General features: G+C 59.8%; 1 protein-coding gene across 1 annotated transcript in view; it reads left to right on the top strand.

Annotated features, from left to right (window-relative positions):
- The window catches only part of LOC117643933 (alpha-mannosidase 2x), a 113,338-nt gene that overhangs the window by 79,170 nt on the left and 13,082 nt on the right, over positions 1-21,086 (top strand). Inside the window, exon 3 of the mRNA XM_034383119.1 lies at positions 19,123-19,295. Coding sequence (XP_034239010.1) covers positions 19,123-19,295 — 173 coding nt within the window. The remainder of the gene's footprint in view (positions 1-19,122; positions 19,296-21,086) is intronic.

Here is a 21,086-nt window from a genome sequence, read left to right as displayed (position 1 = left end):
GTCGACGCGACGCGTCGCGGTGCCCGAACGGCCGAACAGCCCCTGGGGACGCCCTGGGGACACCCTCAGCCCCGAGAGTCCGCGCGCGCCGCCCGGACCGAGCGACGCCCCGCGCGGCATGCCCCTCCAGGCCCCTCCAGGCCCCTCCAGGCCCCTCCAGGCCCCTCCAGGGACAAGCCACGCCACTGCCAACGGCCCGGGCCCGGGGGACCCGGAGGACCCCGCGCGGCGACAACGCGGTGACCCGACGACCGCGGCGCCGTATACGAGCACAACAAGAGCATCTGTTTGAACACATCACGGCGGACGCGTTGACGCGGAGGGCCCGCTCGTGTGTGTGTGTGTGTTGTGTGTGTGTGTGTGTGTGTGTGTGTGTGTGTGTGTGTGTGTGTGTGTGTGCGCGCGCGCGCGCGTGCTGCTTGCTATGCATGAGGCCGACCGGAAAAGAAGGGCAGCACCCGCAACAACAAGGACTGCATGGAGGAGGCGACATGACGGCGCGCTGGTCCGTTTCGGGGAGCGCGCGGGCGTGGCGGGGCGGGGCGGGGCGGGGCGGGCGCCACTTCCAGTGTCCAGCGGCAGCAGGCATTTTGCAGCCGCCGGCCGGCCTGCTCACTTTTGTTTGGCCCTGAGAGGGGGAGGGGGAAGGGGCCGCCCGCCATAATCTCGCCCTGCTTTACGGTTCCAGCGAGGAGAAAGGTCCCGGGGGGCGGCAGCGCGTTGCGCGCGGTGCTGGGCTCGGCGAGGGCCTCGGCGAGGGCAGGGAGGCTCAGAAGCGTCTCCATTGTCCCGATGACGTCGGCGCGCGCGGAGCAGCGCGGAGCGTAGACGTCTTGACGTGCCGCCCCGAGTGCATAATGCAGTGGCGCAGTGCGTCCCGGAAACAAGGGCCACGCCGACGCACAGGCCCGGCCATTTTATTTTGTCTTATAAATTTCACAATGCTGCGGGCAGACAGGGGTGGACGCGTCGCCCTGTTGCCAAATTTCCGAAGTGAACTCACTTGAGTGTACTTCTCGCTGTCGCGCGGTACCTCCCCCTGTTTGCGCCCATATTACGTCTGCGGGCCGCGGGCCGGCGGCTTATTGGATCCACGCCGCTTTGCCGGACGCCGTGTTGGACTGGCGGGGCGCCGCCCTGCCGCGCTCCGCATACCTGCCCATCCCCGTGATTGCATTTGACTTGCATCGCCCCAAGGCCGCGCCAGGGCCGCGCCAAGGCCGCGCGGCCGCCGCGAGGAGGTAGGGAAGTGACGGCAGCTCTCCGAAACAAGGGCCGAAATAAGGGGAATGGACGAGAAGGAAGTCGCTTGACGTATTCCACGGGGAGAGGGAATTTGGCGGTCCAAATTTGTATTCCGAAAGTGGGAGGGGATATTGCTCTGCGGCGAGGTCGGCCCGGACGGCGGCCAGGGCGGCGGCCAGGACGCAGGGAAGTTAATGAAAAGGGGGCGGATCTCTTCATAATCTCGCCGAGTGAGCGGACAAACGCGAGCTGGCCCCGGTGAGGGCTCCGCGCCGCTTTCGTTCTTTGTGGGACGCGGTGCTGGGCGCGAGCCCGGACGCCATCGGGCGTCGTCGCCGACCTGAGCACGCCCCAAGGAAGAAATCAAGGCAAATCGACTACGATTTGGTTGAATTTCTTAGTTCTAACTGCAAGGCAGTACTCTATGGATTCTTCCATAAGATTCAATTTTTTACTCGAACCGTTAAACTTGTTTTTTTTTGGTGCAGAGTAAAACTTTCACAAGCGAACAAAAAAACCTGACGGTACCCTCCAAACATTCAAATTTATGGCCGCCTCCCCTGGCTGGCCCCATGCAGACTGCGATGACGTCATTGGGACAGTGGCGCGGTGGCGCGGTGCCGCGGTGAGTTAGGTGAAAGGGAAGGAAATGAAGCTGTCACCTCCCCGCACGCATCAGTCCTAATTTGATGCCTATCTGGCCGCCCGCCGCCGCCCGCCGCCGCCGTCGGGGGGTGCCCGTGGGTGTCAGCCAAGTAATCTTCACCTGACATATTTTTTTTCATCCTTCCCCCTTTTCGCGCTACGAGTTTTCTTTGCAGTGGTGACCCTCTCAGCGGCACGCTCGTCAAATCTTCGCGGTGCTGCCTTGGACGTTTTCGTCACCGGACTTGATGCCTGTGTGCCCACACCTTTCTGCAATTCGTTACAAGCACTTTCATGAATGTTGACATCCGAAAAGCCGCTCATAATCGAAGTCGGTGCCGCGGCCGAGCGGCGTCGACCCGCTCTCGTGCGGTCGGGCCGTGGGGGGCTTGCTGGAGTGTCTGCCGGGCCTGGAATGGATATAAGAATGGCAGGCGACGACACGGGGGTAGAGGCCCCGCCCCGCCCGGCCAGGCCGACGTAGACGGGCTTTTTTATCTAACCCATTCATCGGCGAGATTCCTGGCGCCCATTGAAACTAATTGAGGTTGAGCACGACCATTGTGTTATCCGAGCGGCCGAGGGAAAGAGGGCGTGGGACTGGTGTGGGCAAGAAGCAGATCGACCTCTTTGTGTGTGTGTGTGTGTGTGTGTGTGTGTGTGTGTGTGTGTGTGTGTGTGTGTGGAGGGCCTTGGGGGTGAGGGGCTCGAAGCAGGGAAGTACAGGCGCGCCCTGTTCACGTCCAACGGCTCACGGGTGCTTCTGAGAAGTTTTGGCTCCGTTCAGCCGAGGTGTGGTTCTTGGAAGCCGCACAGCAATGCTGCCGGCCGATGCGGATCGCGAGAGAGCGAGGAATTCGTTCGACACATCTGATTGTAGATTGAACAAAAAAAAAAAGTTTGCTGCCGCTAAAAAAAAGTGCGATGTTTGGTTTGCACTTTTCTTTGGCGGTGCACCCCACTCTGGCGCCCAAATTGAACGCGACGAGTGTGGCGTCGCCGGCGTCGCGACGCTCATAGGGGCGTCGGTCTCGCATGTTCCGCTCCGTCAATGGCACATGATTTACGCCATTGACAGGCGCCTGTGGAAACGCCATTTTCCCGCGTCAATTTCTTTTTCACTTCACTTTTATTTTTTTTTAGACCCCCTTTTTTTTCGTTTTCATTCAAAAGAGTAGGATCCCGTTTCGCACACCTCTTTCTCTCACACTCCTCCTTCCTTTCGCTCTCTCGCCGAGGCAGATCAGTCAGTCTGTCTGTCTGTCTGTCTGTCTGTCTGTCTGCCTGTCACTTGGTCAGTGCCTGTCTGTCTATAGTTTGAAGTAGGAGCCCAACTCAACAAAAACTTAAAAAAAAACACTCAATATCCTCCGTCTGTCAATTGACTGGTAAAGGAGCCGAAAACGACAAAAAAAAAAATTAAAAATTGTCACCCTCCTTGTGGACTTTTAGTGTCCCGGCCTGCGGCCTCGGCCCCCTCTAAGCACCTCTCCGGCCGTTCGGGCCGTCCGGGCCGTTCCGATTTCCGGCTGCATCATTTTCAGAGTCCGCCGAACCGCTTCACGCCACAATGCCTCTCTGTGCCGCCACGCCAGTGGTGCCACCATTCCCGCGGCCCGCTTACCATAAATTCCCATGCTAACCGGAATTTTACGTAGAGTTTATCACGCAGCGGGGACGCGATTTCGGGCTGCTGAGGGGAAGGGGGGGAGGGGGGTTTGCTTTTGCACCTTGCGTTCTCCGGCCTATGGCTTGCTCCTTTCACCAGCCCTGGCTAACTCCACCCTCATAAAAGTGAGATTCCGTCTTGATGTTGGAAAGTTGGAAATGAATTACTCATAGTAATTTTTCCGCGTGCGGGTTAGGGCAGGAAAGAAGTTTCGTATTTTATGATGTTTTTCTTTTTTTTCGGGGAGGAATAACTGGGGCAAGTTTTTCCGAGTGTGATTTCCTCCGCGACCCTCCCTCGCTGCACTTCTGCCCGGTTCAATTTAGCGCGGCCCATAAGGCCCCTACCCCACCTGACACACCCATCGATGTATTGACATTTAAGCCCCTTTGTAAGCCCCCGCTCCCCTTCTTGACATTTGGCCCGAAGAGGCTGGCGTTGTGACATGTCTGCTCTCTGTCTGCCTGTCTGTCCGCCTGCCCGTCCGCCTGTCCTGTAGTCTGTCTGTCTGTCTGCCTGCTGAGGACCCACCTCGCTTTCAATTTGCGCTGGACGGCGCCAGCACCGAAAACTACTCAACGTACGCTTCGTTTATTTCATGTTGCACTCTGCCAGGAGGAGGTCAGAGGCCCCGCCACGCCAGTTCCCCGAAGCCGACCCGAAGTCGACCCGAAGTCGACCCGAAGGCTGGCTCGGCCGAAGGACTTGTCCGGCGTCCAGTCCGCCAGCTGCGCCAACATTCAATATGAATGAGGATGTCCCGTCGTGAGAACCGGGGATGACTTCTCTTGCCTCCAAGCTTCCAAGCGCTCTCCGGCTCCGGAAAAAAGAAATAAAAATGGTGTGATAAATGTATTTTCTCGACGGTGTGTGTACGCCGCGCGTGTCCCACGGCGTATTCCGTCAATGACAAAGAGGGAGAGAGGAGGGTGAGAAAGGGGGAGGGGGGGGGTCTGAGCCTCGGATCTTATTGTCCTGCGAATCTCCTCCGCCATGATTTGATTTGGGCAGCCAATACGGAAAAGGCGGCGGCAGGGGGGGCCTCGGCGTTGAGCAGAAATCCATGTGAGCCTCATCCTTCTCGGCGCTGACAGTATCGCGCAGTCCCGACCGGAAATGGGAAATAAATGGCGGATTGTCCTTCCGGAAATTGGCCCGGGACGGCCTGTGCGTCTGCAGTCCTGCATCTCGCCGAGGACGCGCAGACAGGAAGGCAGGTAGACAGACACACGGAGGATGACACACACCCACACAGACAGACGCGCACAATGTAATGACGCACACACACACAGGCACACCTGCGCGCCCCACGTGCTGCCTGCTTCCACGTTCCCGATACAGCCTTGGCGTTGCTCGCTATCGAACATGCGTCACCTCTGCCTTCGAACTGCCTCCGCCCCTCCGGCACCAGCAGCGCTACCCCTCACTGACCTGCCGCTCCCGCATTGGCCGTCACATCTGCCCCCCGCTCCCCCTGAATCTCCAACGCCGGGTGTGTTCAAACACCGAAGCCGCATATGGCTCGGTGTGTACCAACGGGTTCCTCGTTGGAAACTTTATCCATTGGCGCTGCCGTGTGTTTGATTGGAGTCCCACTTGAGGACGTTGAAGCCGTGATCAGTGACTTGTCCGCCCCGCCTAAACAGGTCTTACTGCAGTCGGCCCGCCCGCACCCTGCAGGGTGAGTCGTCGTAGCTTTTCTTGAAAAGGCTTCCCCCCCCCCTTCCCCCTCCCCTGTGGTGATTGACGAGTTTCTCGAACCGCCGCAAAACGGCAATTTCCTGGCACTGGCCTGCTCCCCCGATCGTGCAAGTAATTGGTCGGGACGGGGTGGTGGGCCTTCCCTGGACTCCCCTGGCCCTGGACTTCCCCGGGACTTCCCCTGGACTTCGCCAGCGCCCCGGCGGCGAGCGCTTTACACAAACAAGGTGCATTTACTCGGTTCGAGTCGCGGCCGGCGTCCCAGCCGTCCCGGCCTCGCCGCACTCGTCCTGATTACTTCCCCGCTTCCTAATCGCCCCTCCGCTATTTCTTTTCTCCCTAAACTCCCCGCGTCGCTTCGCTCGGCGTGCATGCGGCAGCGCGGCAGCGACCGAGAGTGTCGTTAATTTCGCCGCTCTGTCTCTCTCGCACCCACGTACGCGGGGCGGGTGCACCCCCTGTGGGATCGACGGCGCGACGCTCTCGGAATCAGTCTGCCGCTTTTGTCCCGAGAGGATGCGCAAACCTCACCGCTTTATTCCGGCCCTTTTAATGTACCTTCGCCGAGCCTTCCGGACGCAATTCTTCCGTCTCCCCCACCCCCCCACCGCCGTCTTGCCGTTTTAATTTATATTACTCGCCGTAATTGGCTGGCGCTTGACGCCGCGTGGGCCAGTTTGTCCACTTTAGCAACTTGTTTAGGAAAATGTTGCAATCTTCATGTATTAAAAATAATTGTTTTCCGCCGTACCTCGCGAGCCTCTTCTTTTACTGCTTCTTCTTCTCCTTCTCTTCTGCGCTGTTTAATGGGTCGACCGAACAACTAACTCGTCGTTGCTCAAATTTCCTCCACCATGCTGCGCGTGTGCTCGTGTGCTAGAGAGAGAGAGAGAGAGAGAGAGAGAGAGAGAGAGAGTACACGTCCGTGCGAGCGTGAGCCCGAAACAGGAGAAATGTGCGCGCCCTGCCGTATGCAGCATGTGTGAGAAGGCGCGCCACCCCGTGTCACGCGTCGGTTTGTTTCAAACCTTAATCTTTTTCGCCGGCGTGCCCGCCGTTCGTGCTTTTAGATATTTCTCTTTCTCTAGCTCTTTTTTGCCGGGCAATTTTGCCAGTTTTCTCTCCCGGCCGCTCGGGTGGCGGCGGCTCCTGTCCCGCTCGCGGGCTGGGGAGGGGAGGGAGGGAGAGGGGGGGGGGGGGGCAGGGAGGGAGGGAGACCACTTTTATTTTCCTTGCGTGACCTCACATGGTATTGGCGTGTGACTGACATTCAGCTTCTTACTGAGCAGACCAAGCCAGTAAGGAAATAATCTGTAACGCATTTTCCATTTTTTTTCAATTTTTCTGGATTTGTTTGAGTTTGATATATCTTAAAGTATTCCCGCCTCTTTTTTGCGAACAGGTACCTAATCGTATTTCCCCGCAACCATCCCATCTTTTTTTCCCCATCTTCCTCTCCTTCCGCGTTCCGCGTCGCCGGGAAATCAATGCGGCCTCAGAGAATCGAAATCGAAATCCTTATTAAGTCGTATCCCGGCGCTGTGGGAGAAAGCGAGAAGGCGGGTGGGCCGTGGTGGGCCGTGGTGGATCGCAGCGTTCTGTGGTGGGCCGTGGTGAGCCGTGGTGAGCCGTGGTGGTGGGCCGGCAGGAGCGGGTCCGCATATACAAGTAGAAGGAAAGGGGGACCGGGACGTGATCTGGGCTCCGTCTGGACGGCGTTCCGGGGGATACTTTGTGCTGGCTGGGATGACGACCGTGTGCCCGCATCTCCCCCCCCCCCCTCCACACCCTGGGTCTGCGTCTAACGCAGTAACGTCTTTTTGTATTCCCTTTGTGTCTCAGCACGGCAGTCCGTCCCGTCGTCTGCCCTTCGTGCATTAGTCTGCTCGAACCATCGATGTTTACTCCCTAGGCTCACTGCTTGTTGCACCACTCTTGCAGCGTGTACTGTCCCACATTTGCTCTCGCGGCCCCAGTCGAGATTTACCGGCCATCTGCATCACGTTCCCGCGCTACGGCCGTTATCAGCCTACTAGGCGAGTCTGTGAATTTACGGAGCGTAGCCCGAACGGCCTGGGGCGGGGCGGGGCGGGGCGGGGCGGGGCGGGGCACGCCTTGGGCCAGCTGGGGCGCGGGGCGCTGCTGGGTCAATCTGAAGCCGAGGTTGGCGGAGCGGAGGACCAAGGTCGCGTCGACGGGGAGGCACTGTGAACGCGGAGGCCGGGGAGCGCCGTGCGCGGTGGGCCGTCCCGCGGAACACGCGTGCAAGAGGATGGCCTACCCGGCAGGCGCTTCGGAGCCCCGCCGAGCGCCGTGCGCGGTGGGCCGACCCGCCGAACACGTGCGCGCTCTGGTCGCCTACCCGGCAGGCGCGCGCCACGCCGCCGGGGCGCCCCTGTCACTGTTGATTTCCTGGCCGCCCCGCGGCAGCCAGTGAGTGCAGGCAGTAGAGCCTGGGGGGCAAATTGGGCTCGTTAGGTGTATCACGCACAGCTTGGCGCGGGGCGGGGCGGGGCGGGGCGACTTAATGACTGATAAGGGCGTGCATGACCACGCCGAGCTTAATCGCCCCGTCCCGTCTCCCCGACGGCAGCACGGTGGGACATAGTAGGTCTCTTTGGACGTCCGTCGAAACAGGCCTTCTGCCCCACTGTGCGCCGCTACGCTCGGCTGCGCCCCGCGCTTGCGACGCCCCGCCCCACCCCACCCCACCCCGCCACGCCACGCCCCGTTTGGGGCCGAATGTTCCCCACAAGACTCATTCCTCGTCCGCGCTTCCACGGAATACAGACAGGGCCCGGTCGTCTCATTCCATCTCCCTCGCACGCTCACACTTTTACTACGCTCTCGCAAAGTCCACTTGGTTTTTTCTTGTTTTTTTTTTGTTCCTTGCCGCGCTCCGCGTGTTCTCGCTTGAAGCGGGTGGGCCCCGCATCATATAACGCGACGTCGGGGTCAACTTTTCGTTTATGTTTTTCAAAAATGGCTCTCTTGAAGTTGAGTGTTTTTGTTTTTGTCGTGAAAAAGTTTTCCTGTTTGTTTTAAATGTTTGAAAAATTAAAGCGCAATCTGCTCTGCGTGCAAGGTACGGGTACGATATGATACAAAAGTGGAGCGGACCGGTCAATTTTGAAGCAGGGCCCTTTTTTGTTCGAACTTAATTTTTGGCTGGACCCGTCACACCAATGCCGTGCCGTGCCGTCGGCCAGACACTACACGACACCTGTCCCATCGCCGTGCCGCACCGCGCCGCACCGTGCCGCGCCGTGCCGCACCGCTGTCCAGAGGCTTCTTCCCTCCCTGATTGTTAATTTAGTCCCCACTAGGCGGGGCGAGGCGGGCGAGGCGGGCGAGGCGGGCGAGGCGGGGGGCATTCTAGGCGGGTCCCCGGTGGGGCGCTACGCTACAAAGGCAGGCCGGCCGGGCCCCTGCGACGACCCGGTGACGAAAATGAGGGAGAAGAGGGGAGGCGGCCGGCCTGGCAGGATGGGGGGGGGGGGGGGGGGCCTCGGTGCGGGCGGAACGAGTTTCTGTGTGTAATCTGCTTCCGCGGCGCGGGGCGGCGGCGCGGCACGCGCTCGGCCGATGGCACGCACAAAGCCGAGCTAATGAAGGATAAACAGAGCTCGTTCCGGAACAAGGATGTCCTGTCCAGACGACCCGCAGTCCGGGGCCGTGCCGGGCTGTGCCGTGTCGCCTTTTGTACAGCGTCGCAGGGGTCTCTGGCTCGACCGCCACGCCGACGCGCTGTCATGCTTCCCAGGTACACGCTCAATGTTTTTGAACGAATTTCGTACTAGACGTTTCAGGTTTTTTTTTGTGCTGGTGAACTTTTTGTACGAGAGCTCTAACTATGGCTGCGTGAGTAGGGCCTGCGGGGTGCCGTGCTGCGTTTTTTTGCAACCCTTTCCCGACGGTGCACCGGCGGCGTCGGCCTCAACGGCCGCCACGATTCATCATGTGCTTTCTCGATGTGTTATTGCTCGTAAAGCTCGGGTAGCGCCTGCAGCCGGGCGTAGCCGGGCCGGCCCTGATTGCGGTGGGGTGGGGGTGCCCGCGGCGGGGGCGGGGGTGGGGAAGGGTCTCGTAGTGGGCCTCGCCGCGGCCCGGCCGCCCTGCTGGAGATGGGCCAGTCGGACTTGATGGCGGTGCGGACCGGAGGGCTCGCGTCCAGTCAGTGACCCGACGACGGAAACGCGGCCTCCCTACACCTGCAGGCTGGTTCCTGTTCGCTCTGTCCTTCTCGCACCCGTTTGTACCCGCCAACTCGTCGCCTCGCCGGCCGCAGCGAGTAGCTGCGAGTTTCCCGCGCGGCTGTTCTCGGCCCGGCCCTCCCTGATGGCGCCCCGACCCGCCCCGACCGATCAAGGCAAAGTAGAGTTTACGGCCGCGCCCCCTTTTCCCCCCTCCCCGCTATATTTCCCATTTCGGAGTGATGGAGTTGTCTTCCGCCTCCCGCATGCACTAGAACTGATGAGCGGTGGCGGCCGCATCGCCGGGCCGCCCATCGCCTCGCCTTCCAGGCCTTGCAGGCCTTCAGGGCCGCGCCGTCCAGGCTGGGGCGGCCGCGGCGGACGGGCCCGTCAGGGGCCTGACGTCTGACGAGGTGCTCGCCGAAGTTGCCGAAGAATAATTTCCAAGTGGCTGCCACATTATATCTGTCGAAAACTTTTGGCCGGTTTTTATTTCGACGCTTAGCGGCCGTGCCGCATGGCTGGAGTCGGCACTGGAGTGGCGCTGCGGGCCGAACCGTATGCCTCCGTCGCCCCGTCTGGAGCTCAAAACGCGTCTGAAGTTTTGGCCGCCTCCACCGGTCTTCTGGCCCACTGTGCGCGGGGGTGCGAGAGAGACAGTGACGAAACGCGGCACGGGAATGGTCGGTGAAACTGTTACAGTGTCACGAGGAGTATTGCTCGCAGTGGAGCGGCAGGGGCTCGTCGGCCTTGCTCCCCTTGCTCGCGTTGCTCCCGTTGCCTCACGCACCCCGCCAGGCCGCCACCCTTGCCCCGGCGTGGCGGTGCCTTGCGGTCCCGGCCAGGCTGCCTCCCGACAGTGCTCCGTCTCCCTCGCACTCGCGCCCCTCACGGGCCGCCCCCCGTGAGTGCGAGAGAGACAGACTGCAGGCGTTTTCGGCGGCGGCCGCCAGATGGCGCGTGCAATGTCCCTGGTTGGACGTGCCACACGTGACGTTGCGTGACGCGGCGGACGCGGCGGACGCGGCCACGTCAAGGAGCACCAACTTTGGAAGAGCAGTTTGTTGCGGCGGGGACGCGGGGCGCGACGCGGGGGGAAGCGCGGCGGTAAATCTGTCGCGTTGGCGGACCTGGGCGCGGCCGGCGGCAAGTTACGTTCGATGGGCGTTCTAAGAAGATGACTTATCGCTTCGCTCGTCTCGCCCCGAATGCATCATGAAGCGGTTTCTTCTTGCTGCGGTGCAAAGCCTCGTGCAAAGCCATAGTGTTCACACAACAACACTCTCTTCTTTTTTTCGACTTGCGAATCCACTTTTTTGCTTTCTTACCTCGAGGCGATGCAATTATTGTTAACGACCGAAGGGGTCCCAATAATGAGGAACCCCTCGGGCCCCCGCCCCCGCCGGCGTGACGCTGCCGTCACGTTCCGTCACCAAGTCTCTGTCTCTCTCTCTCTCTCTCTCTCTCTCTCTCTCTCTCTCTCTCTCTCTCTCTCTCTGACTCGTGACGCGGGCCAGACACGGCGAGCACCCAATCGCTTTTCCTTCTCGGAGGGCCCTTCCCTTCCGGGCGTCGCTGCCTTCGCCGCCTTGGCGTTTCGCCTCGGCTTTCGCCGCCCTCAAGATAGACAATCAAACTTGTTGGCGGCACAGATAGAGGTGCGGCGCCCTTACGCAAATGAAGCCATTTTATGGGTCCCGGTCACGCCTCGGCTTGACGCCCCCACGCCCCCCCCCCTTGCGATGTGCCGTGCTTCGCGCCTGTTTGTCGTGCGGATGGCGCCTGCCTTCCTCCGCGGCTACCCAGCCACGCTGTCCCGCGCGCGATGTAATCACCAACAACAACAACAACAACAACAACAACAACAACAATAGTGGAAGCGGCAAGAAGCAGCATCTTCGAACACTGGAATCTTGTGCTGTATTGGCAACTTGGCGCTTATTGGCTCGAGAGAGGTGCACTCGCGTTAAGAACGAAGCATTCGTCTGCCAAGAAGAAGAAGAAGAAGAAGGAGGAGCAGGAGCAGGAGCAGGAGGAGGAGGGGGGGGGAGGTCATCATGGTGGTGGACGCGATGGTGCGAGCGGCGTGTGTATCCGTATTTTGAGTGCGCGCGGCGGAGGGGATTTCCCCCGGACAGGTCCGCGGGTCTCGCCGGGTCTCGGCGGGCCCCCGCGGGGCTCTCCCTTTCTGAGGATGAAGGGCCGTGAAGGACGCCAAGGACGTCGCGGAGGACGTCGTGGAGGACTTGAAGATGGACGGAGGGACGCGGTCGGATGAAAGGGCTCGTGTGTGACAGACGGCTGAACAGGGGAGCGTGACGGATCCCCCCGTGTGTGCTTTATGCTGTAGCGTGGCGCCGCGTGGCGCTTTCAAGCCAGCCCCGCCCACTTTGTTCGCCGGGAGCAGCGATCCCGACCTCCTCTCTCTCTCGTTCTCTCTGTCTCTCTCGCACCGCAGGGGTCTGAGAGAGAATCGCTGTTCGGAATCAGTCTGCGTCCTTGCGTGGTGTGCCCTCGCGGAATCCTCTCTCTCTCTCTCTCTCTCTCTCTCTCTCTCTCTCTCTCTCTCTCTCTCTCTCTCTCTCTCTCTCTCTCTCTCTCTCTCTCTCTCTCTCTCTCTCTCCTTTATGTTGTTGGTTGTTCGATAATTGCTCGTGTGTCGTGGTTGTTGGCCCAGTCATGCCCCGGCGGACCATTTTTCTCCGCGTTGGATAGGTGGCGTTGCCAAGGCGCACTCACCCCCACGCACTATGAATCCGAATATGAATGAGTGGGATCGCCAGTGTGCTCGGTCGGGCACATCCCCCACCCCATCGGCAGCCATCGGCAGCCTTCGGCATGTAAGCAAATCGCCGCGACTTTGTCTCTGCCGAGCACCCTACACTGTTCCCCCCGCCCGCTACACTCCGTTTCCACAAACCGTCGCTAGAGAAAAAAACTGAAATGGAAATGAAATCGGCTGCAGGGTGTGTAACATGTTTTGCATTGTCACTATGCACGCGCTGTTCCCTTAGCCCCCCGACGTCCATGACTGCGCACTTACTTATCAATTTTCAACCCGGCGGGCCTTGGGTGGGCGAACGCTTCGGCGAACGCGCAGCTGCGCGCCTTGTCGGCATCGCTCTATTTGAAGGGGAAATACTGCCCTTTTTGCCTCTGCCCCCTCCTCACCCTCCCTGACGATGGTGTAGTTCGGTACCGTTTTTCTCCGCTGAATGTGAGATATGTGTCGCGAGTGTATCACGCGCCGCCTACGTGCCGGCGTCATCAGCGCCCCTTCGGATCCGTCGCTCGAGGTGCACTACAGAGGCCGTCGTCGCTGTGACCACCGCGCGGGGGGAAAGGGGGGGGGGGGGGGCGTGAGACGCCACACGTGGTGCGGCACCACTATTTGCAGTGCTGGCGTGACGCAGTGTCGCGCCCATTTTTGCTGTTCCTCCTCGTCCCCGCTCGTGCGCGCGGGCAGGAGGGCCAGAGAAGGCCAGGCGAGACACGGCGAGGCGGGGAGACCGGTGTCCAGCATGACCACCGCCAAACCGCCGCCACCGCCGCGCCACCGAGAATATGAGAAATTGTCCGAGGGAAAAAAGTTGCGTCCGGGAATGTATGGCGGGGGCGGCAATGGAGTGGGACAGCGTGTGAAACTTGTCCGGATAGTTTCCCGTCGGGTTTTCCTTTTTTATTTGTTTCTCTCTCTCTCCTCTGACGTGAGTCCGTTTTTGGTAAGCACTCTGAAAAAGCGCTTTTCTGCCTCATACATATTTAAGGCGGCGCGTGGGGAATCGTTTTTTGTTGGTTTCTAAATCATCACCGGCCCTAGTGTGTGACACACCCCAACGAGCGCCTATCAGCACCCCCAAAAAAATGTTTTTTTTTTGTTTTTACAAACCAACAAATAAAGTCCGTTTATCTGATTGAAATAATCCTTCGCTCGATTAAAATTTCAAAGGCCACAATGAGAGAAAAACCGAACAGAAATTTATAAAATGCGCAGCTCTAGGTTTCCGTTCTGCTGTAAAACTCCCACGTCGAGTCAGTCGTAAACGTGATTTTCCTTTGTCGCGTCACGGTGCTGCTGATCGACACCCCATTCTTCGCGCTGGTTCCGGCCCTGCTTGGTATGCCTGTGGCGTCCCCTGGCCGCGAGCCCCGCGCCGCCCCGGCACTGATAGTGCAGGAGGCTGACTGCGGCCCGATCATCCATCCCGTCCCCTGCTTATTGTTTTTGTTTTGTTTTGTTGTTGTTTCGTTCTGTCGAAAAATAATAATTGATAATTGCTGAAAGACATTTGGGATGAAAAGCTGCCTCCGGTCTTCGGAAAATTCCGAAATCTCAAATTGTTTAGTTTTGTGTAGGCTGTAAAGTATGATTCTTTTTGAAAAACTAAGCCTCCGGAAATTTCCGGCGGGGCTTCGAACAAAACGCAACTCTCCAGTACTTTGCAATTTATTTTCAACGGGCTTCATTACACACACCGTGATTCACGGCAGCGCCGTAGGAGGCACCCCCACCCCCTTTTTCTCCCGCAGCGTTTGTCCGAAGTAGTTAATGTGGCAATGCATCGCCTGCTGCTCGGGCGCGCTGAAGGCAGGCTGAAGGCAGACTGAAGGCAGGCTGAGGGCTGAAGTTGGTGCCGAGTGGCGGGACTAGCCTGTCAGAGTTTACCGAGCACCTGCACGGTTCCCGCTGCGCTGCGCGACACGCTCGCTAGGGCCAGGTGCAGATGATCGATGGCAAGCACTTCGATTCCTCGCTCGTGGTCAGCCGCCTGCAGGCAGGTACGCCGGCCGGCGACAGACAAAGTTCGGAAACAAATGGCAGCGTTTATTGTTGTTGTTTCGCGACCTGGAGCGAGCCTGGAGAGTCAGTTGTGGTCGAACCTGCGGTAATGCTGACTGGCGGTCGTCCGCGGAATCGATCCGTGGGAATGGACAAGCCAGCTCCCTTTTTGCATCTATCCGCGTCACTAGGCCACCGGTGTTACTATTCATGGAAGCCGCCAGCCGACCTCCCTCCGCACTTCAGGAAGACGCCGTCCATAGTTTATGCCACTTTCCGGACGTCAGCGGCTCTTTGGAACCCAAGTTGAGCACCGAAGAGGGTCAGCCGAGTCCGAATGCAACCTTGACTCCTCCCAAAAAGACGCGAGTCAAGTTGCCTGCCTTTCCTCAGGCAAGGTGACACGAATTGCAAGACGGCGTTTCGCACAAAACAATACATGAGTTGCGGCGTTTTTTCTCTCTCCCTCTCTTCCTGTGCCGCGTGGTAATCTGCTGTCTCCGTTGCTCATAGCAGCCGAATAGGCCAGCCGTGCCGCAGTGCAGCATGCTGCAAACGAATAAATGATGAGGCCGATGCAGCGCGACGTGCGGGGGGCATTGTCGCCCCTGCCCCTGATAGGTAAGCAATAGCGTGCAACATTTATTAAGGTGACGCCTCCCACTGCCTCTCTCGCTCCATCGCGTTCGCGACCCCCGCGCCTCTCTCTCTCTCTCCGTCTCTCTCGCGTTTATACTGTAAACTCGACGCAGGGCGTAAAGGATAACACCGCAGCGCCTCCTTTTTTTCGCTCCGCAAAGGCGCACTGTAAAAACCACCAAGCGTCTCGACCACAAACTATCTACTCCGTTACACAACTCGCGAAGTCAAAAAGCGTTTGAACGTCCGCTTCTCGCTCGCGGCGTCCTCCTCTGTGTGGCGGTGGCGGGGCGGGGCGTTCTCTTCGGCACCGCTGCCGCCCCCGCACTCGCCCCGCGCGCGCACATGCGTCCCATGTACCCGATATAATGGAAAATAATTTCCGGAGGGAGGGATAAAATTGCGTTTCGGGGGTCAGCTCGCCGCCGGCTTCTCATGCTTGGCGGTTTCTGCCCTCGTGTGTGAGTGTGTGTGTGTGTGTGTGTGAGAGAGAGAGAGAGAGAGAGAGAGAGAGAGGGAGAGAGAGAGAGCGTGGCGTATGAGTGTGACTCTACGGCTGTGCACTGATTCGTCTGTCTTGTGTGTGTGTGTGTGTGTGTGTGTGTGTGTGTGTGTGTGAGTGTGTGTGCGAGCGTAATGAGTGAGTGACCGCTATGGCAGACTCATCTGGTATGCAGAGGCGAGCCGCGCATAAAAAGCAGCCGCGGTGGCAAAGGCAGAGGCAATGGCAGGCAAAGGCAGCCGAGGTCCGGAATAATTGATAACATTTTGATGGGCCGATTGGGAACGAAAGCGCAGTGCGTGCAGGGCGGGCAGCGGGTCGCTTTTGCGGTGGAAAATCCGTCCGGGACCGATGACCGCGCCGGCAAAGCTTTGCCAAACAAAGTGGGATGCAGTGCAGTGGGCCGGAAGGGAGGGCAGTCCAACTCGGATTCGACTCTCTCGACCCACGTTTCGAGGTGCAAGTCCTTAAACAGGGGACGAGAATGGCCCTGCGAACGAGGAGACAATTGGTGGTTGATGCAAGCTCCAGATTGAAGGACAAAGATTCCCGAGGTGCGTCCACCTACCTAAGCAGGCCTTCCCTTTTGGACGCGCGGTGCGTTAGCCTGGCGGCCGCCGTGTGCTGCAATATCGTCCAACTTTTGACTCCTTCCCGTCAATCTTGCTTAGCGCGCCGAGCGGCGCCGAGCCCTCTCCGCACGATATCGGAAACTTTCCGTTGTGCGCGGGGTAATCTCGAGACAAGGGCGTCGGGGGGCCTCAGCCGGTCGACGGGGGCGTGGCGGTGGCGGCGGCGGCGGCGGCGGTCGGCCGCCGGGGAGCCTCCCTGACGAAGTTTCGGTTCCACGTCCAGCCAATCTCGGCCAAATAATGCCGGCGATGATGAAGTAGTGCTGATGGCGGCCTGCCGACACACGCCTGCCACGCTGCACCGCCAGCACACTGTAACGCTGTACGCGCTGGTACACTACACTAATGGCCGACATGCCTGGCTTGAACCGCATCCGCGGTCCGTGGAATAACGCGGTGTTGCGGCCAGAAAGACACACCCACTCCTCCTCTTCTCCTACGCTGTGTGTGTTGGTGTGTGTCGGTGTGTGCGTGAATGATGCGGGGCGGTGTGGTAGGGCAGGGTAGGTGCTCTTAATTATTTATACAACTCAACTCTCTAATAGGTCCATCAGACATTCCCACACAGCGCCCCCTGTGGGGCACTCCGCTCCCCAGAAGGGCCCTCCCGCCGGCTCTTGTGACTCGCATCATGGTTGTCCCTTTTGTGACGTCATCGAGGGTACGAAGCGCACTCACTCATGATGAAGAAATTTGCGGTAGGAGTGGCGTGCCTGGGCGTAATTGACAGGAGGCGAGAGCACCGCCGACAAAGCGTGCCTGCAGCCTCTTTGCCACGTTTCAATTATTTTCATCAACGCTGACGTCAGGCTTGACCCAAGTCTGCTTCGGCCTGTATACCCAGTGTGTCAGTGTGTATGACTGTTTGTCTGGCTGTCTGCCCGCCATGGCGTGAGCTGCGAGGTCCGTCCGGCCCGTCTGTCAAATCAAACCGGGCGTGACACTAGCCAGGCCGGCCGGGCAGCCGGGCCGGGTGGCTGGGCTGAACACGGTAAAAACGGTTCCTGGTTTTCCCAGGAACCCCCTGGAAACCGCCTATGTCTTCGCCATAGGGCTCCTGGGAAAACCAGGTACCTTTTTTACCGTGAATACTTAAAGGGTAATGTCCGGCGCTGGCCAGGCCGACTCGATTGGGGCACTGTGCCCCGGCGGCAAACAGAACCCCTCTGTTTCATGACGACCATCTCTCTCTCTCTCTCTCTCTCTCTCTCTCTCTCTCTCTCTCTCTCTCTCTCTCTCTCTCTCTCTCTCCCTCTCTCTCTTTCTCATGTGCTCCCCCGCACTTCCTCTTGTCAAGCCCCAGCCGTCCAGAGCCGAGCCGTCTTCTTATAAATCATGTGTTGTGTATGAATGTACGAGTCGCCCCGCTGGTCCCCAGCGGTCCCCAGTCCCCGGGCTCGTGCCTTGTGCCCCCGAGCCCCTGGGCTTTCTGCCACTGCGCTGCAGGGCCGGGGCCTTGCCCCTACCAGTGCCGCCGCTCGGGGCTCGGGGCTTGGGGCTCAGGAAAGCCGGGACGCGCCTCGAGACGCAACGTCAGCGACGTCGCCGACGTCAGGTATGTCAGCGCCGTCAGGTATGTCGGCGTGCTGGCTGACGCGGCGTCCGCGCGGTCCCCGCCGGTCCCCGCCGGTCTCCGCGCACATGACACCGCCGGTCTCGTACCCCGCACTCCGTTATCCATCTCCGCCCGTGTTTCCATACCCTATTTCCCTCTCTTTGTTTGACTATTCACGCTGTTTTCCTGCGACTTTTTGCATGTTTTCGTCCTTTTTTTCGGCCGTTAGTCCGCCGTGACGCGCCCTGATTGGATTCGCGGCCGTGATGGAGTCGTGCGTGACCAGTTTGCATTGTGCCGTCTGTCCGAATCGTCGCTCCGTCTCTCTCGCACCCTTACGCGCCCTACGGGTCGCCCCGTGAGTGCGAGAGAGACAGAGCGACGAAACGATTCGTCGGCATCACCCGGCCGCCCGGCAGGGTCCTTGTATTCGCTCATAACGAGCTCGTCCAAATTGCACGGAAAAAGGTCCGGACCCACACTGGAAATCAAAAAGCTAGTTTGCTGCCGAAACCATATCGTTTTGTTTCGCGGGCCTGCCGAGGCGACTGAGACTGCATTCAGCTTCCGTTTCCGTTTCCCCCGGAACACCGGATTCGTCCCCTGCGGTCTGGGTGCGCGTGGTCTGCCAGGAGGAGCCTCAAAGTCGGACCTCTGCTTCGCGGCCCGCCCGCCCCGCCCCGCCCCGCCCCGCCCCGCCCCGCCCCGCCGCGGTGGCCCTTTTGTGGGGCTGAGGCTCCGCCGGGCTCCGCCTTTATTCGCTCTCGTTGTACGTCCGGGAGGATTTGCATCGCCCAGAAAGTGGCTTTGAAAGAAAAATGGAGCGCCGTGGTTTACGACTGTCATGCGTCATTGCCGTGTGTTTGTGTTGTGTCGCTGTCTGGGCGGCGCGTGGCGAGGCGTGGCGAGGCGTGGCTGCGTGCCCCGGCCGTGCCACCTGCTCCAAACTTGGCCAAGAGCAATGATTTCTTCCTTCCTCCGCGCCGCACTCGCGCTTTGCCGTGCTGCGCGCGGACGGAGGGCCCTCCTCCCCCTCCCCTCCCCTCCTCCTTTCAAAAGTCTAGGCGTCGTTCCTGTACCCACGTCTTTGTGGGATTACTCTCATTTCTCCGTCGACTCGCGCGTGTAAGTATCATGTAAGCACCCCCTCCCCTCCAACCCCCCTTCCTCCCCCCTCCCCTCCCCTTTTGTTGCGGCAAAGTCTCGGAGCGGCACACGGCATCGCTCTGAATCACAAGGACAAGCTGCCGTCTCTACTCCCCCTCCCCTCCCTCCCTTTTAACCGTCTTTAAGCGTCGCAAGTTTAAGATGGGACAAGTTGCGCGAGGGAACTCTGCAAGTTTTAAAGGGCTGAGCTGAGCGCGGCTTCGATTTTTTTTTGTCGGTAGGTTTTCTTTTCTCGGAGAAGGAATTGGCGGGGGCGGCGGCTCTGTGGCGGTGCGCGGAATAGTAGGGCCCCGCACGAGGGGCGGGGACCAGAGCTGTAGCGGGGGGTAAATTGGCCCCCTTTAATGAGAGAAACATAGCGGAAATACAGCTTGTTTTCTTTGTGTGTTCGCAGGTGATCCTGGTGCCGCACTCGCACAACGACCCCGGCTGGCTGCTCACCTACGAGGGCTACTTCCACTTCAAGACGCGCAACATCCTCAACAACATGGTGTCCAAGCTGCAGGCGCTGCCCAACATGACGTTCATCTGGACCGAGGTGTCCTTCTTCTCGCAGTGGTGGGAGAGGTGAGTCCGACGGACGGAGAGTGTAGGCGCACTAGATACTTCAAGGCTGCGGCCTGCGGCTCGCGGGCGCCTGCGGAGTCCAGGGTAGGCCAGCCCGCCGCACAGCCGTGCCCGAACGCTGCCTCGCGCAGGGGCCCTCGCCCTGCCTCCGTCTTTCCCGTGTGGCGGCGGAGCGCGCTTGAAGCTCGCAGTGTGTCTCGGCCTCTCCGTCCTGGCCCTCGGCCCGGCCTGGCGCTGACAGTGTCGTCGCCACGTCGGCCTCCGCCATCAGTCACTGCACTGTCGAGGCGCTCCCCCGAGGCCCGTTCATTAGCCGGCAAGCGCATCGGGACACTGCTCGAGTCGTTTCTTCGTCGCTCCGTCTCCGTCGCGCAACCGGTCCCGGGGGAGGGGTGCGAGAGAGACGGAGCGACGAAGCAAACGACAGTTCGGCGTCGCTCGGCGGCCGGGGCGTCTAAATCTGTCGCCACTCCTCCATCGTGTACATCGCGTCAACGGTTAGAGCTACAAGTGTAGGAGCAGGGGCTGCAGCTGTGGGGAGTCAAGTTGGCTGTGCATCGGCACGCAAAAGTTACATCCATGGCCTTATTCATTTTTTTTTTCACTTTTTTCTTCTAAAGTAAGGCGTTTTGCTTTGGGAATGGGTCTAGAAACTGGAGCCAGTTTTTGGACTGGCATGTGGCGCCCAATGGATCAAGACATCCACGTTTACAGCGCAGTGTCTTCGAGGGTCTTGCACAGCATATTCGTTGTTGCTCACCGACAGATTTCGTTTCGTCTTCAATAAGCCGTGACGCCGCCTGGTGATTCGCCAACGTCCTTGGGCTAATGCCGTTCCTGATATCTGTTATCGGGGTGGGATTAACGTACGGCAAAGTTAGTTCGGTAAGTTACGGGAATGTCTCGGGCCATGCTGTTGCTTACCGTCCTGAGGTCTGAGTCCTCTGCCGCCACAGCCCCTGCTGTCCCTGGCGGGGGCCGCGGGGGCCGCGGGGGGCGGAGTAGTGCACTAAGTAGGCTTACAGATCCGCTTACATTTAACTCAAGAGAAGGTGATGGGGTCTGGCGGGGCCCGGCGAAGCGCGTCGATTGGAAGGCTGGCGGGGCGAATGGCGCTGTCTCTCTCGCACTCGCGGGGCTCCCCGCAGGGGTGCGAGAGAGACAGAGAGACAGGGGCGCTGCTCGGAAGCAGCCTGCTGGCGGGCCCTCTCCGCCGTCAAGTACGTCGAGCAGAGCGGTTTCGCCGCTCGCGGCCCAAATCAAGGCAAACCTCGTCTCGCTCGCTCGCCCCGGCGGTGGCGCGGCGTGGTGGAGGGTCCTCGGGGAGGGGGGGGGGGCGCCGACAGGGCTAAACTTGAGCCGGGAAGGGCGTGAATGTGAGATTAAACACATTTGCCGTGGCAACTTGGAGCGGTGCGATGGCAGCAGTATGTGCCGCGATGCTGAACGTCGTGACGCTGGGGGAGGAATTCCAGCGCGTTGCTGTCGAGTCAGTCGTAATCCATATCAGTCGGAAAAAAGGGTCTGTGGATACACCACGCAAAAAGGTGTACCACCCAGTACAAATTTGTTATTTGTTTTATTTTTCGGAAATTCCCGACGTTTGGGCGGAACGCACTTTGTGGGATTTTCCCATTTATTTTTTCGAGAGCCGTTCAGACTTCCTCGCGCGCGCGGGGTATCGACAGGTCCGTCTGGCCGCGGCGGCAAGGCGTGGGGTAGTCCCTCACTGATGGCCGCCGATCGGTCCCGGAGGCCTCACCGCCTCACCGCCCCGCCTCGCCGCCCCGC

Source organism: Thrips palmi, unplaced genomic scaffold (genome assembly GCF_012932325.1).
Source record: "Thrips palmi isolate BJ-2018 unplaced genomic scaffold, TpBJ-2018v1 HiC_scaffold_17, whole genome shotgun sequence".
NCBI lineage: Eukaryota > Metazoa > Arthropoda > Insecta > Thysanoptera > Thripidae > Thrips > Thrips palmi.
This window is presented reverse-complemented; position numbering and strand designations above follow the sequence as displayed.